At 45.8% G+C, this 16,760-nt stretch overlaps 1 protein-coding gene across 1 annotated transcript in view; it reads right to left on the reverse strand.

Annotated features, from left to right (window-relative positions):
• The window catches only part of GRIK3 (glutamate ionotropic receptor kainate type subunit 3), a gene marked incomplete at its 5' end in the record, with an annotated part of 229,784 nt that overhangs the window by 50,766 nt on the left and 162,258 nt on the right, over positions 1 to 16,760 (reverse strand). Inside the window, 2 exons of the mRNA XM_081335134.1 lie at positions 6,397 to 6,510; positions 15,030 to 15,137. Coding sequence (XP_081191260.1) covers positions 6,397 to 6,510; positions 15,030 to 15,137 — 222 coding nt within the window. The remainder of the gene's footprint in view (positions 1 to 6,396; positions 6,511 to 15,029; positions 15,138 to 16,760) is intronic.

The raw sequence follows: 16,760 nt of genomic DNA on the forward strand, positions 1-16,760 counted from the left end.
AATTGACAAAATGGCCAGGTTTGTAACCCATCTGCAAGCGCTTGGAGGTCCCCTGAACCTCAGGAGGCTCCAAGGCCGTCCACATTAACCTCCAACAAAGCAGCCACGACTCTCTGTGCAAAAAGCTCTCTTCCCTTGGCACCCTTCCGGGAGGTCTCCAACACAGAGTCACTCCTGAACTCTGCCAGGCACATATTCTCAGGCTATTTCACAATTTATTACTGGAAATGGCCAGGCATTCAATTTGCAAGCTTTCAAGACTTGCTAATAAATTTATCAGCAAAAGTGCCCTCAATTCCAAGATCTTCACAGCTCTTCGAGGGCCTGGGGAAAGCAGAACCAACCGTCTGTTGGGCAACACGAGGCTGCTCCCAACACGTTGCTGCAATCTATGAGAAAAAGAGTGTGAAAGGGAGGGAGGGAGCGACTGAAGGCAGCCTTCTTCTCTCTTCCCTTTTTTCCCCCTTCTAGATTGCGGTTCCCACCAGCAACGCTACTATACACCCAAAGCAGCCAAGAACAAGAGAGCATCTGCATCTGGATCTTCCCTCCCTCCCTCCTCCAGGGGATTGTCCTTGCTCTCATGGAAGGAAAATAGAGTCCCTACAAACATCAGGGATTCTACTGGCTTCAAATCTCGCAAATATGGAGGCTCCTCCAGCAGAAACTGTCCGCAAGGGATTTGAGCAAGGAAAGAAGGAAAATCCAGCAGGGGTGGGGTGTCTGTTAGGTTTTTCCTCTCTTGCAGCCTGATCAGGACTGTTTCCTAGACCCAAGTCGGTTCTCTCCCTTCTAATGTCCCTTATTTATAGGACTTTGCATTTTGTTATCTTCTCCAGTTTTTTCTCTTCTGTTCTGCTGTCTCAAGGTACCGCCACATCCACTATTCAGACTTTTTTGTCTTTCTTATTGACAGTTGTTAAGTCTGATGTGTTATGCGGCAGGTGCTTGTCTCTTTGAATTCATTTGTCCTTCTTCATTTTCTATGACTTTGTCTACTCTTTGGTCCCACTAACTCTTGACTGCAGTCAAATGGTATTTCTTGCACATCTTACAATGCACAATTGTTGCTACTTTGTCATGCCGTTGTCTGTAGATAGTCTGTGCGATCTTCTTGCAGCAGCTGGTCCACTGTTACTTCAACTTCTCTGCAGAGTTGGCGTTTGCTGTCTGTTGACGTCTTCTCAATTCTGGCTTTCTATGCATCTGTTCTTAAGGCTTGGCTTCTGCATCCGGAATTATCCCGTGTCTCTTTCTTCAACTTCAACTTTCCTGCTCCTAGCCAGTGACAGGTCTTGTTATCTGTTTTGCCGGCTAGTTTTTTTTTTTAATATAATGGTCATGTAATACTTTGCTTTGCCATGTCCCTTTTCTATTCTTCATTTGGTCTTCTATGTGGATTATTTTGGACCATCTGCTATTCAATAAGCCTTCATGGTATACTAGTTTGAATGCATCTTCTTCACTATCCTTCAGGTATTTTTCCAATGCCCATCTTTTTTTCCTTCAACTATGTGATGTATTTGCAACATTCCTTGGTAAATAAGGTTTGCCAACCTTGCTGCATGAAGGGCATGATTCATTGTCCTTATTTTTCTGGTCTTCCTATTGAAAGCTTCTAGTTCAGCTTAAGTCCAGCCCACTATTCCACCTGTACAGCTAACGAATGGAAATGCCCAGCTGTTAATCGCCTTGATGGTATTTCATTTACCCAAGTTCGGAGTTTAAAATCTTATTCATTTTTCTGATCAATTCACCACTAACTTTACTTTGACTTCAATGCATTTGAAGTTATCAGCCTGAAGGATGCCCGGATACTTGTTGTGATCTTCTTTATCCAGACTCCTGATTCTATTTTCATATGGCATATTAATTCTTTCAGTTTTCATTATTTTTCTCCCTGTTGATGGTACAGGTGGCACATTTGTCCACTCCAAACTCTATTGCAATATTTTGGCTTTATATATGGACAGTAGTGAGCAGTGATTCTATTTCAGATAGTATTTCTCCATACAGCTTCAGATTGTCCATGTAAAACAGGTGGGATAGTCTGGCAGGTGTTTTTGATGTATGATAGCCATGGCTTGATGTGTCCAATATTAACAGAGGAATCAATGCAATGATAAACAGCAGTGGTGAGAGTAAGTCTATCACCATTGAACAGGAAATGTGCCTTCCATTGTGCCATTGATCTTTACACAAAGCTTCTGATGTTTCTAACTGACTCCTATTATTTCTAAGCACTTAATTATCTAGTCATGTGGCAAGGAGTCAAATGGCTTCTTGTAATCAATCCACATTAGATTCAAGTTGCTCTTCCTTCTCTTGCAGTTTTCCAGAATCATGTTGCCAAGTAGGAGCTGATCTTTTGTACCTCTGCTGTTTGGACAGTTACCTTCCCGCTCAGGTGGAAAGAGTTTGATTTCAACTAGATACTGTTGGATGCATCAGCTACCATACCAGTTAGCAATTTCAAAGCTGTTTATAAACAAGTAATTGGCCTGTAGTTGTCAGTACTGCCCCTTTGTTGGATCTTTTATTATAACCAATCTCCAATTTCACTTTCTTATTTATTTATCCAATTTATTTGCTGCCCATCTCACAATTCAGGTGACTCTTGTTAAACTGCTTGGCAATGAATGGCTGCAGACCAATCAAATGCAGTTCCTCTTACCTGGTGCTGATTAATTCTTGATCTTTTTTCCTTTTAGCTTCTTTTTTATTCTTACCCACCTCCTCTTTTCCAATCTGCATTCTTGCTTGGGTTGTCAAACAGCTGCACCCAGAACTGCACCGTTTCTTCTTTCGTCAGGTGTTCCTTGCATTCTCTCCATTAAATGGATTGGTAGAAATTCAACTGAAATTGTAGAGTCTGCCTATAGTGTGCAATTTGAATTTTGTGTCTGTTGATCTTCTTTGCTATAGCTGTTAGTTCCTGCTTTATTATTTCCATTGCTTCCTTAATCTTACCCTGTTTCTAGATGATATTTCTTGACCAGGTATTCTTTGGGTTTCTTTGGAACAACATCAGTGCAGACCACCTTGTTGCTTTGTGCTGTTCTAGATGCTTAGTTATTCTTTAACTCTTCTTTTTTTAGAACAAAGACTTTGTTCTTCCTGAGGCGAAGGCAGAGGAGAGGGTGCCTGGTATGGTGTCTCCCCCCCCCCCCCATTTTGTAGATAGGAATCACATCAGGTCTGTTCCAGTCCTTTGGTATTTCCCTGGTGCTCCTGAAGCTTAGAAAGATTTGGTTCAGTGGATCCAAAATCACATCTCCTAAGATCCCTGGGTTGTAATCCATCTGTTCTTAGTGATTTAAACTTTAATTTAGAGTGGATAGGTGTGTTGTCTTATCATTTTCTTGCCTATTTTGACTTGCATTCCTAATCTATCTTTTACTGTACTGCTCTTGATAGGTTGGACCTTTCAGTCCTTTTTTTTTTTCTTTTGGGTAAAGGAGGATGCAAAAGATGAATTAGGTGTTCCGCTTTCTCCCTGCTACCCTTCACCTCCTTACCATCTTTTCTCATTAGTGGACCCATCGTTGCCTTGACTTTTTTTCTTGTTTCTTACATGTAATAAAGAAACTTTATTATTTTTGATATTTGTTGCAAATCTTAGTTCATTCTGAGGTGTCCTTGCAGATTCAGGCTATTTGCTGGTATTCTGTTTTAGCTATGTGTCCCTCTTTTCATTTTTTATATTTGACCTTTTTCCCCCCACTCAATTTGTCAGCAAGCTCTTTGGGCATTCACGGTGATTTTGTTTGCAGTTTCTTGTTTTTCTTTCTCTGTTCCCATTCTGTCATGGAGAGGGTGGTAGTGACACTCCAGCTTCAGGTGTTGGGTGCACACTCAATTGTTCTTCTGGGTCTTTTTAAGCATGGGATATAATGTTTAGTTGGTCTACTTCAAATTAGGAGAATAGCTTTCTTTTCATTATGTTGAAGCATTGAGTAACTAGCTGTTTCTCAGTTACTGTGGACGCAGGTCTTCTGTCTATCCATAATTCCAAAAGACATTTCATATATCCCCTCTTATTAGATCTATTCTTGTAGTAGCATCCTATCTGTTTCCAGGTTCTCTTGTCTCGCCCATATATGGTTTGCAAAGTAGCCCACTTATCACCAGATTGTTCTGGTACCTCAACATCTCATGCAGACCTTGTTAATCCAGGCAACATCTGAGTCAACATGACTCTCCTGGTCTGTATCAGTCACATTTTTTTAGGTAGACAGATGAAGCATTAGTGGGTCCCCTCTGTTCCTCCCTTTTGTTTTTTCTTACTGTTAACAGAGACTTCCCATGTGTCTTTCCACTTACTATCCCTAACGAGAATAAAATTCAGAGGTGCGCATTTTAATTTCTGGCAACAATGAATCTGCGCTAAAAATACAGCAGGCTGAATCTTCTGCAATACATTTGCAAATGTTCAGCATTTGGAAGAGTCGAAGCTTCGGAGGCAGCAAAGGACCTGGGAGAGTCCGTCTCTAGGAACGCCTCGGTACATCTTGACTGCAGCATCTCCTCCAGCCAAGGCTTGCAGGGGTGCGGCTGCCTTCTCCTGGTCTGGCGCCTCCATTTAAAAAGGCCAAGGACAAAGGGAGAAGCCTGCCTTGTAGACAAGGCAAGAAGCTGAATGGGATTCTGAGAATTTATTATTCTTGAATATATATTTTTTTAAGAAAAAAGGACCTGGAGAGAAGTTCTAGGGAACTCAAATCTTGCTCGCTATTCTTTTAACCTGAAATTGGCCTTAATAAAAGTGTTAACCAGAAATTACCGTGATTAAGGCTTGTAACTGTTTATTAGCATGTATGGCTGACTCAAAGGGATATTTGGGACTGGATTTTGAGAGCAGAGAACGGGAAGCTGATGGCCACAGTCTGTGCTGCTGCTGAGGGGAGAGGCAGAAAGTGGAAAGGTATTTGAGGTGGCAAGTGACAAGCGCCCCCGAGTCTTTTCCTCCTTCCAAGAGGGCGATGAGGGCCATCAGCTTCCCTTCCCTGCCACTCTCATGCTCTCAAACTTGTGGGTGCTTCTGAAGGAGATTTTTCCTTGCAACTGCTCTCCATCATAGGAAGTTGAATCAATTCCATCTTTTGTTAGGAATCTTTCTGTGGTTTCCTGCAATTTCTTCCATCTTATTTCTGACCCCCAAAAAAGCGCTAAGGAAGGCCTTGCTTGAAACCCCTTGAATAGGTCCACATACAAAGCCTCCATTCCCCTCTTCCTTTACCAGGAGCTAAAGTGATAGGCTAATCCAGAACAAAACTGGGGCTCCTCAATTAAACAAAGAATCAGGGAAAGCTAAACAGATAAAATGTCTAGAGAACATTAAAAAAAACACTTGGTGCTTTATTGCATCATTGCTGCTGCCATCTTGCCTCTCTGAGGCATGCCTTGTGGACACCCTGCCACACAGGCTTGCTTTTCCAAACTCAAAACGACAGTGGTACAAGGACCCTCTCGGAGCCAGTCAGAGCTCAAGCACAAAACAGCAACACACCAGATAACAACTTCCAGTTGGCCCAACAATCAAACTCCGGCTCTCTTTTGGCTGACCCACAAAGGACTGGGAGTACACTGCAGGATCTGAGGAAAGAGACTGAAATGGATCCAGATCTAGAACTTCAAGGACACCACTTTCTCAGTCATGACACCCTTGAATGGAATATTTGGGACCGTCCCAGAAAAGATTGCAGGCCTGTTCTAGGCCATATAGGAGAAACAAAGAAGAAAGCTCCTCTTTCTGCCCCCACAGTGGGGCCCTTCAAAAAGAGCCCTAATCTATTCCACCCCCACCCCACCCCAATCCTCTTCATTGCACTTAGCCCCCTGGGAAATAAAATAAAAGGGAAGAACACGCACAGGAGAAAAATACTAGCTGCTCAGCGCATTAAATTCTTCAGGCATATTTAGGAAACCATCCAGATTCAGGGATGCTTGGAACTAACGATTTTAATGGCTCTCCCACCCTGCAGCGGTTCAGAGAAGCTACCAGTCACTAGGTGACCAGAGACCAACCTGCTATGGCAGCTGAGTTACCGAAAGCTCCTCCGGTCACCGGGAACACCCAGCTGTGCCTCAGTGGGGGGAGGTATCGACTGAGATGGATTCATAGAAATTCTGAGCCACTCCTGGCCGGGTGGCCTCAAGAAGGGAGCCTGAGGTCCCAGGACAACAATCCACAGCAGGCCAATTGCAACCCATTGGTCATCTCTGTTAACCCATGAGGAGAAATTCTTGGGCAGGCAAGAGTTTACAGAATCCCTGCCTGCCTGGTGAGCCAGAGCAGCTCAGAGTTTAAGGTTTTCTTTATTCATTTTTTGAGGAATGTATTTATCTCACATCTGAAGCAGTACAGGAAAGCAGAAGGATTCCCAAGTAACCTACCAGAACTGTGGTGACCACCAAAGATCGGTTGGTCAGGGAATCCGTCACGTTGGGCCCCTGTTTCCGGGTGATCTCGGTGATGTTCAGCCCATCCGAGGGGCTCCACACACCAACCTGGGATGGAAACAAAGGCTAAGAGTGAGGAGAAACCAAACTAGAGCTTTTGGTCCTGAAAAAACAGGTGGCAAAGAAAGGCGGTCAGATAGTGTGAAGGCCCTAAATGAAGGCACAGAAAACGTCCTCAAATGCTGACAGCAGTAAACCTGGAAAAAAGTAAAAGGGAGAGCTCACCCATGTTTGTTCAGAGAGTATTTCCATCAGTTGAAGGCAAATAGTTTGTATGTAGATAAGATAAGACAGATAAGATAACCTTTATTGTTATTTTTTACTGTGGGCACATTGGCACACATTAAAAATGAAATTTAGTTCCTTGCTCTCAAACATAACACACATTTAAACCTGCTATATACAATAGATCTATAAACTTTCACCCTTACATATAAACAACGTATAAATATTAATCACTGTCCAACTTGAATACATAATGCAAAGAAGAAGCTTTAGGGTTCACCAGGTTAATGCTGTATGGAACAAAACTGTGGCTGAGTCTGGATGTTCTGCTTCGGATAGCACAGAGACTCCTCCCAGAAGGTAACAAGGAAAACAGGTCGTGAAGAGGGTGCGTCGTGTCCCAGACAATCTTGCAGACCCTGCTCAAGCAACACTTATGTGCCGTGTCCTGGATGGAAGGGAGGGAACTGCCAATGATCTTTTCTGCCATCCTCACCACTCTCTGCACCGCCTTCCCATCTGAAGCAGTGGCGCTTCCAATCATTTGTAATGATTTGACTGAGGTAGATGAGAAGGGGAAGTAGAATATGGATTTCTTTTTTATCAAAATGAGAAAGAACGGAGACCAACTTGTCTCCTTTCTTAAATCTGCCCAGCAAAACCTCCTGAATCTCCAGGGGAAGAACTCTCTGGAATTCCCACCCAGTCTTTCCCCAGATACCATGGTTTCACCAGCAACAGCATCTGTCATCTTGGTTTTGAGCAAAGATCTCCACTTTCAGAGACTTCCCTTCCCTTCTTCCAACCAGGAATGACAACTGCTCTGCTCATTCGTGACTCTCCAACTTTCCTCTCCAGCACTTTATTTTGCAGGTTTTTTCCTCTCCTCTCCTCCTCTCTCCCTCCAATTTGGGTCAGACCAGCAGCAATTAGGGAGGTTGGTGTGTCCCAGGCTCTAGTCTACAACCACTTATAGTAGGCTGGACCAATGGGACTCTGAACCTCCCTACAACAGCCCTGGCTAGTGGCCAGGTCAGCTCCTCAGCCCTCATGACAGCACTGTTGCCCTTCAAGGGCAGAACCAGCTCCTTCTCCCCCTTTCCCTCTCCACTGGCTGACTCAGGCCAGCCCAGCCACAGTCATTCCAGGTCACTATGCATGCAGATGAGGCAGCCATACCAACAAAAGGCATGCAAGGGGAGGCCTGCTTGCGTAAAGCTTTGGGAAAGCAAGCAAGCAATTAAGAATCACAGAATCCTAGGCTGGAAGGGCCCTTGGAGGTCTTCTAGTTCAAACCCCTGCCCAAGACAGAAGTCCTTATACCTTCCCAGACAAATGGTTGTGTCAAGGTTGAGTTGCTAAGATGCTTGCTAACCTCTGTCGCTACTCAATTTGCCATAGAAATAGGAGGGAGGGAGAGCTTGGGAAAGAAACAGGAGTTTCAAGAAGCCGTCCACAGACGGTGAGACTCAAGGTCACAAAAGCAGGTGTTTGACGGAGAAATGGACCGTTCCCATAACAAACCGAATAGGTGTGATTGGGCAATGTGAACACATGGTGGGTGGGGGTTATGAAAAACTATTGTCAACTAATCAGATTTTCGCACAGGAAGACTAGAGTTGACTTTGCTTCTTCAGTACTGAGATGTATATTCAATAAAGTTTATCTTTTATGGCATTTCAAAGCTGTAAAGATTCCTCAGTGTTGAATTCGCTAGCCGGATGGTTGACAAGTTGTAAAACCTCTTCTACAAAACCCCCAGCGATGGGGCATTCACTATGCCTGGAGGCAAGCTAACCATTAATCATTCCGTTATGAAATTCCTCTTTATTTCCAGGTTGAATCTCCCTTCTGCCCATTGCTTCTTATCCTGCCCTCAGCTGCTATATACAACACCCTCTTTCCTTTGACAGCCCTTCACGTACTAGAAGATGCTATCATGTCTCCCCTAAACCTTCTCTTCATTAGGCTAAATATACCTAGTTCCCTTAGCCGTTCATCATATGGTTTAGCTTCCAGACCCCTTATCATTTTTGTTGCTATTTTCTTCATTCTTTTTAGGGCCTCAGCATTTGTTTGGTATTGTGGTGATCAAAACTGGAGGAATTATTCCGAGTGTGGTCTCACCAACGTGATGTAAAATGGTTATATCACTTTTTGTTGCTTTGATGCTATCCCTCTATTGATGCAGCTTAGGAGACTGCATTGGCTTTTATGGTGGCAGCATCAGCAGCATAAGTCATATTTAAGTGTGGCCACCTAGATCCATCTCACTGTTAAGTCAGGTATCACCTATTCTAGGTGCAGGACCTTACTTTTTCACCACTGAACTGTATCTTGTTAGATGGTGCCCAATCCTCAAGTATGTCAAGATGCTTCTGAATCTTGAGCTGATCTTCCAGAGTGTTGGCACTTTCCTGCAGCTTGGTGTCATCTGCCAATTTGATCAGTTACCCTTCCAACCCCTCATCTAGATCAGGGGTGTCAAACTCAATTTCATTGAGGGCCACATCAGCATTGCGGTTGCCCTCAGGGGGCCGGGTGGGTATGGCCAGGGTGGGCGTGGCCTACTGGGTGGGCGTGGCTAGAGTGCGTATGGCCTACTGACTGGGCGTGGCTAGCTCTACATCGTTTGCATCAAGGGTGCCTATGGGGGCCTGGGCAGGAGTGGGACAGATCTGGGGGTCTCTGGCAGAAGGAGGGTCTCTGGGCCAGGGCCAAGGCAGCGGGGACCGTTCCCTCACTCTTTCCAGGATGGCTTCGGGGGCCACATGAAACCACTTCGCGGGCCGGATCTGGCCCCCGGGCCTTGTGTTTGACATGTCTGATCTAGATCATTTATGAAGATATTAGAGAACACCAAGCCAAAGACATATCCTTGAGGTACCCCACTGCATGTTTTGCTCTATGTGGATGGAATTCCTTTGAGGATTACATGCCAAGTCCTACCAATCCATCTGGTGGTGTCGCCTATTCCACATTGTTCTGTCTCACCAAGAAGTAGGCTGTGGTCGGATCTGTTAAATGTCTTACTGAAGTTCAAGTATACCATATCCACAGCATTTCCCTGAGCCACTAATTTAGTTACTTTATCAAAAAAAAGGCAATAAGGTTTGTCTGGCATGATCTCTTTTTAAGAAACCCATTAGAAGAACACCAGAGCTACAGCCTATTCCTGTTTCGGCTGCCTTCCAGTAATCTCTTGTTTATTTCTAGATGCTCACAAATCCACTGCTTGGTTATCTTTTCTACAATTTTCCCAGGTATTGATGTCAAGCTGATTGGTCTATAGTTTCCTGGATCCATTTTACCGTTTTTGAAGATTGGAAGCACATCAGCTCTTTCCCAGTCCCCTGTGCTCCTGAAGCTCTGAAAGATTTAATTCATTGGTTCCGAAATCACATCTGTCAGCTCCTTTAGTACCTTCGAATGTAAACATCTGGCTCCAGAGATTTGAACTCATGCAAAGCAGACAGTATTCCCTTATCAATTCCTTGCCTATTTTGATCTTCATTCCTATTGTGTCTCCCACAGTGCTGCTCTTGATAGGTTGGGCTCTTTTTTCCTTTTGTGTAAAGACAGATGCAAAGATGGAATTAAACAATTCTGCTTTTTCCCTGCTGCGTGTCACCTTCTTGCTATCTTCTTCCATTAATGGACCTGAAAGAATCTTGTTTTGTTATTTCTAGCATTTGTTGCGAGTTCATCTGTGTCTTAGCTTTTCTGACTCAATCTTTGCAAATTTGGACTATTTGCTGGTATTCTGCTCTAGTTATATGCCCCTCTTTCCATTTTCTATACTTGTCCTCTTGCCCCTCAGAGTGTCAGAGTGCTCTTTGTGCAACCGTGCTAGGTTTTCTGGAGCCTCTTATTTTTCTTTCTCTGTGATATTGTTTTTGTTTGGGCCTTTATCATCTTGTTTTCAAAGTATCTAAAAGCATCATGTACTTTTTTCCCCTCTAAGATTCCTATGCATGGAATCCTTCCTATTCTCTCCCTTAGTTTATTGAAGATGATAACACTAGTTTGACTTTGTTGTTACCTGTCCCTGCATTATGGTGAATTCTAGTCTGACATGGTCACTCTCCCCCAGAGTTCCTACCAGTTCCACCCCCTCAACCATTCTGTCCCTATTAGTAAGAATTAAGTCTGCTATAGTTGGCCCTTTACTTCCCTCCATCTTTTGAGATTTAAAGTTGTCAGCTAGACATGTCAGGGAACCCGTTTAGATGGCCTGTAGTAAACACCTATAGAAATGTCATTTACACACACACCCTAATATTCACCCAAATACTTTCAAATTGGCTTTTGTCCTTGGTATTGTGTATTTCTGTAGAGATGTAGTAATTCTTTACATACAATTCCTCCCCCTCTTTTTGAGTTGGTTCTGTCTCTTTTGAACAGTGTATAGCCTTCTAGCCCAATGTTCCAATCATGGCTTCCATCCCACCAAGTTTCAGTAACAGCAACAATGTCATGCCAATCCTCATGTACGAGGACCTCAAGTTCTCTGTTTGTTCCCCGTGCTTTGAGCTTTAGTGTACAAGCAACTGAGCCCTTTATGGTTGACCCAATGTTTGCTTCCTGCATCTCCTGTTACATCCCTGAGTGCCCCTCCTTTCTCACAACCCCTTTCCTCATTGTCTGATTTGTTGTCTTGGGATTTGTGCTTTGGGTTTGGTCCTAAAAATGGTCTCCCTCCCCCTCCAATTTTAGTTGAAAGACCTATGGATGAGCCAAGTCAGAGGTTTCCCAAATATATTCTTCCAGTCTTTGCAATGAGGTGCATCCCATCGCTTGCCAGAAGCCCTTCTTCTAGGTAAGCCATGGTTCAGAAATCAAAACTTCTCTTGACAACACCATCTCTTAAGCCAGTGATTTACCTTTAAAATTCTCTGTTACTTCATTGTATGTTGACCTTTCATTCGCAATACAGATGAAAACACCACCTGTGCTCCTAACCCTTTTGCCTTCCTGCCTAGCTGTTCATAGTTGCTTGATAGGTTTTTCAGGCTCTTTTTATTGTATCATTCTTCCTAACGTGAAAGAGGAGAAAGAGATTATAATGGGATTGATTATATGGATAAGCCTTGTCACACCTTGGATCTTTGCACCTGGGAGACAAGACAACTCTCGATAGGTTGTGAATAGGTTGTGCAGTCTACAAATTGCTGATTCTGTTCCTCCAAAGTGAGTCACCAATCACCTGCTCATGTCTTTTTGGGGAACTCATTCAGACTTGTCTTTGTGACAATCTGAGCTACTTTTCGTCCTCATGGGAACATTTGATACTCCAGATGTCTGTGTGTTTTCTTCCAGGGGGAGGATATGAAAGCGATTGTTCAGCTCCAGTGGCAGGGACAATCTCCTGGTATTTTTCTTCTTAGAATGACATGCTGCCATCAGTCTGCCTCCAGGGCTTCTTTCTTTTTCTTGTAGTTGTGTCTTCCTTGCTGCATTTAGTTTGAGTGCTGACTTCTGCCTTTCCAAGGAATTCCTCCTTTTCACAGACGAGACTCAGAGTGGCAAGACGTGCCCCTAGACCAGCAGCCCCCAACCTTTTGGGCACCAGGGACTGGTTCCATGAATAGAGGTGTGTGTCTATGGCCCGGAAGGCTGCGTGGTTTTGTGTGCTGCCTGCATCCTGCGGATCGGGCTTTGCTTGTTTGTGCAGCCCGGTTGCTGGCATACCACGGCCCGGTACTGGTCCACGGACCGGGGGTTGGGGACCCCTGCTCTAGACCATCCATTTTCTCCTCTAGCGATCAGATCAGTTTGCACCTGATGCAGGTGTAATTTAATTCCTCCCTGGGCAGGAGTACAAACATAGCACATACCTTGCAAGTCAGTGCATTGGTAGCTATGGCTTTGTTACTCTTCAGGATTGGTGCACAAATATGTATTTTCTTAAAGACTTTCTGCTTTAGACTTTTAGTTGTAGGCTTTTAGGTCCATGGGCCGGTAGCGTGATCCACTGGATTAAGTCCCAGTTGTTTGCAGGTCATGGTGAGCAACTCCTTGCTCTCCCAGCAACCTTTGGTGCTATGCAGACACCACCAGTGATTTGCAAGGGAGCGAGCTGCTGCATTCAGCTGTCACCAGGGCTTTTGAAATCAGATCACAGTCAATTGCCCCATTTTGAACAGTGGCAGGATCCTGGGTTTCTGAACAGCCCTTTGATCTGTTGAGATGGGTTTGACTTGCTTGGTGGCTGTTCCTTGCAGAAACTGGAAATGTATATGTCTATCTGGGAGCTGCCTCTGCCTCACAGATGAGCAAAGCAAGGGGACCACTTGGTTTTATCTTCGGTGGGGTGTCACAAAGCTCCTTTGCTGGGCAGTTTTGCTTGAACATTCATTGAAATGACACACACACACACACACACACACCTGAATTTTTTCAGTGAGCAGCACACAACCTCAGCTAGAGACACTTCAGATCCACCAGCTCGGCTGCCAATAAGCATGTTGAAAAAATAATGAAAGATGTGTTGCAACATCACAACCAACCCCAGCCTTTGGTAACTGTGTCAGAAGCAAATATGGAACTCACGAGTCCTGGCAACATTTCATCTTTGCTCCCACCCACCCCCCACCCCCAGGTTGGAAGGGCCGGATCTCCTGGGGGGTCAGGCAGGGCCGGCGCCATCTGAAGACTCCAGTCCAGCCTTGAAACAAGTTGGTCTCTGAAAGGGCAGCTCTAATAAGCAGAAAACGTGGAATGTGTGCATAATGACTTCAAATGATCTTTCCAAAAATGTTAGGCGATACATCATCGATGTCCATAAAGCTTACAAATGAGAAAGCAGAACGTAAAGATTTATTTCCCCATTTTCTTAGACGGACCAAAGGATCCAATCTCAGTCAAACCATGCAATATTCAAAATCTTCTTTTTGAAATAGTATTTTAGGAAGCCGCACTATCCACCTGCTTATACAATAATCCACAAAAAAGAAGTGTGCAGCCATACAGTGAAAGAGTTTAGTGAACACACTTTTTGGTTTGCTGCTTATCTGAGAACTACCCCCTCCCCTTTATCTGACAATGAGCAATGTGGGGGGAAGACTTGTGGGACTGTTGGGAAGCAAAACACCAAGGCTCCCCACTCCCCTCGCCTACAATGACTTCAGCAAGACGAGGTCATCTCTGCAGGAGCCCAAAAGCTGATTGCATTCATTGTTGTTTTGCAAATCCCTAACACGATTCCGCTAACTGTGGTAGCTCAAGAGCACGGAATACGGCATTACCAATCTGCAAGTTGCAGAAGGCGGGAAAGTGCTAAATCCGAAACCTTAGCAAATGTAAAATACTGAACACAAGGCACAAGTATCCACAGGGATTTGTTTTCATTTGGGACGCCATTAATTCGCATTACATCCTGACAAGGCTGTAAGGCCGACTCTGCCGAGATTTGAGGCAGCCACTTTAAAGCCTCTCTTGAGCTCGGAAAAAGCTTTAAACACACACACACACACACAGGAGAAGGAGGAGGAGGAGCACCTCTGCAGGGGGCACAACCAGGAAACAAGGAAAATGAACAAATGATTTTTGCTTCTTGACGGCAGAGGAGATGCCAAAAAGTGACTTGGCACCAAATGTCACAAGGGGGGATTTTTCCCCCTCCCCTCTGCAGTTCATAGACACCTCTTTGCACAAGTCACCACTACAGGATGCCTGATGGGCACAAGGGAAGTCATGAGCCCCCAGGACCGATGGTTGGTTGCTGTGGCCACATCAAACCTTCCACTCCCCAGAATGACCTAGGCTGGATTGCCAGGTGTGTGTGTGTGTGTGTGTGTGTGTGTGTGTGTGTGTGTGTATCAACTAACGGGGAGGGGTGGTAAGGCTGCCTCCTTTCACCCCTAGGAAACATGCAAGAGTTTTCCAACCAATCTAGCCAAACCCTTCAATGGTGATTCAAGGCCTGAGCTGCAAGTAACGGTTGGACAACCATTTGACTGCGATGGTCAAAGCTCTCCTGCCTTGAGCAGGGGGTTGGACTAGAAGACCTCAAAGGTACCTTCCAGCCCTAGGACTGTAGGATATTTTCTAGGCTAGTCAGAGCTATGGAGCTGGAGAAGCTGGAAAAAAAACGTGATTGTTTAAACAAAGCTTTAAGGAAAGATAAAAGAGTCTGTACCCAAGTTGGGGCCAGCCCCCACTCATGCGAGGAACCCACAGCAGAGCCCGCCATCTTGGGGGGGAGGGGAGGCATTTGTTTCTCTGGGGACTCGGGCACGTCCCCCTCTCTCTGAAGCTGCCCGAGTTGGGGGGGGTCCTGGTAGCCGCCGAGACCCTTCCGCAGAGGTGCCAAGAGACGAGCAAGCAAAGGAGCCACCCACCTTTTCCAGCCCATCTTCCTTCAGGCTGATGACGTCCAAGTCGAAGTCCGTCCTGAGGCCGCTGGTTTTGTTGAAGGCAATCCGTCCCGTCAAGCCCTCCCACTGGGCCTGAAAGGCAGAGAGGAAGGAGGGGTGGGCACCAGGGCCAGCAGCAGGGGCGGAGGGGCGAGGAAGACCTGCGCCAAGTCAGGAGCGAGCTGCCTCTTTTAGCTTCGCCAAACCCTTCGCCGCTTCCTGTTCTGCAAAACTGGAGAGAAATCCATAGCCCACCCCCACCTTTCAGAAATGGCCGATGCTCACAGCTTCTGGTTCACTGGAGAGGATGGTGCTGGGCTCTAAGCCCCGAAGGGGGGAAACCCTTTGGAGCTTTGGGTGAGACAGCCTGGAGGGAAAGCAAGGAAACCCTTCCAAGCCATCCCGGGCCACACTTCTAGATGCTCCTTCCAAGACCAGCGTGCATTCTGGAGCTATCCAGACGATCCATTCATGGCCTCTTCTCCCCTTCACCCTCCCTAATGTTATCATCCAGATCCCCCTGGCTTCATCCTGCAATTCCATTGGGCCAATGCAGCAGCAGACTTTCTGTAGGCAGGGTGCGTGTGTGTGTGTGTGTGTGTGTGTGTGTGTGTGTGTGTGTGTGTGTACGCGCAGACTGCTCAAATCAAACTCTGTACTGGCAGTGAGGCTAGAGATTTAGTGCTACCAGTCCTGGCTCACTCAACCTAAAAACTGTTCTGAGTCTTGGTTTGGTATCTGCTGCTCCATCCGTTAAAGAGTGAGCTGGTCGTGGGCTTCCGTTCCTGGCCGTGGGTGTGGAGAGGTCTGGCACGAGCCTTGGAAAACTAGACGAGCAATCTCTGCCATAGGGGCAGGTTCATCTCCAGCGGCCCAAGGCAAACCTCTTGGCTGTGGCCCCCGAGGGGCGGCAGCAGAAAGAGGCTGATGAGAAAGAGGGAGGTCACACAGAGACACTTCTTCACAGTAGAAGTGGGCCCGGGTCCCATGAGGGTTCCCCCCTGCTGTGCTCCAGGGGACACTCTGGCCCTTCAAGTCCAGAAGGACCTGCTTAGCCCTCCTCTCTTTGGTCTGCTGGATCTGGGCTGAAACCCTTGGCCATCACTGGATGGTAGCAAACAGGGTTGAGCCTGTTCTTTTCTGGCTTCTTGTGGTGGCCTTCCATTTTTACAGCCTGTGTATGACATGGCGATTCACGCTCTCCTCATCTCCAAGGAACACAGAAATGAGCGGGGAAAACTTTGGGGCCTTCAGGTTTCTGCGTGGGGTTGACTTGACTGCGGCGGAGGGAGAGACAGCCAGAGCAACAGATCTTCCCTTGCTGCTACTGGCTCCTTCCCGCCAACCCTCCCTGCCATTCTTCTGCCCTGCCCTGCTCTGCTCTACCACGTCTGGGCGGAAAACATGGGGCCCCTGGGAGCCAGGTAAAAGGACCCTCAGAAAACCTCTCACAGCCACTCGGATCGTGATTAGCAGCCATCATGGATGGCAGAAAGCAAAGTCGGATGGTGCCAGGGCAGGCTGGCAATCTTCCTGGGCCTCAGATCACAGGAAGACCAATTTCTTTAGATTTGCAATACTGCTCCGTGACTTTGTTCAGTGGGAAGGATATACACATCGATGTTTGCATTTTTCCCCCCGTATCACGTGCCCAAAGTAGACTTTTTACTGTTCTCAATATTCTTTTGTTTACAATTGCACACTGGAATGCTGCTC

This window comes from Vipera berus (genome assembly GCF_964194415.1).
Source record: "Vipera berus genome assembly, chromosome: 9".
Taxonomy (NCBI): Eukaryota; Metazoa; Chordata; class Lepidosauria; order Squamata; family Viperidae; genus Vipera; species Vipera berus.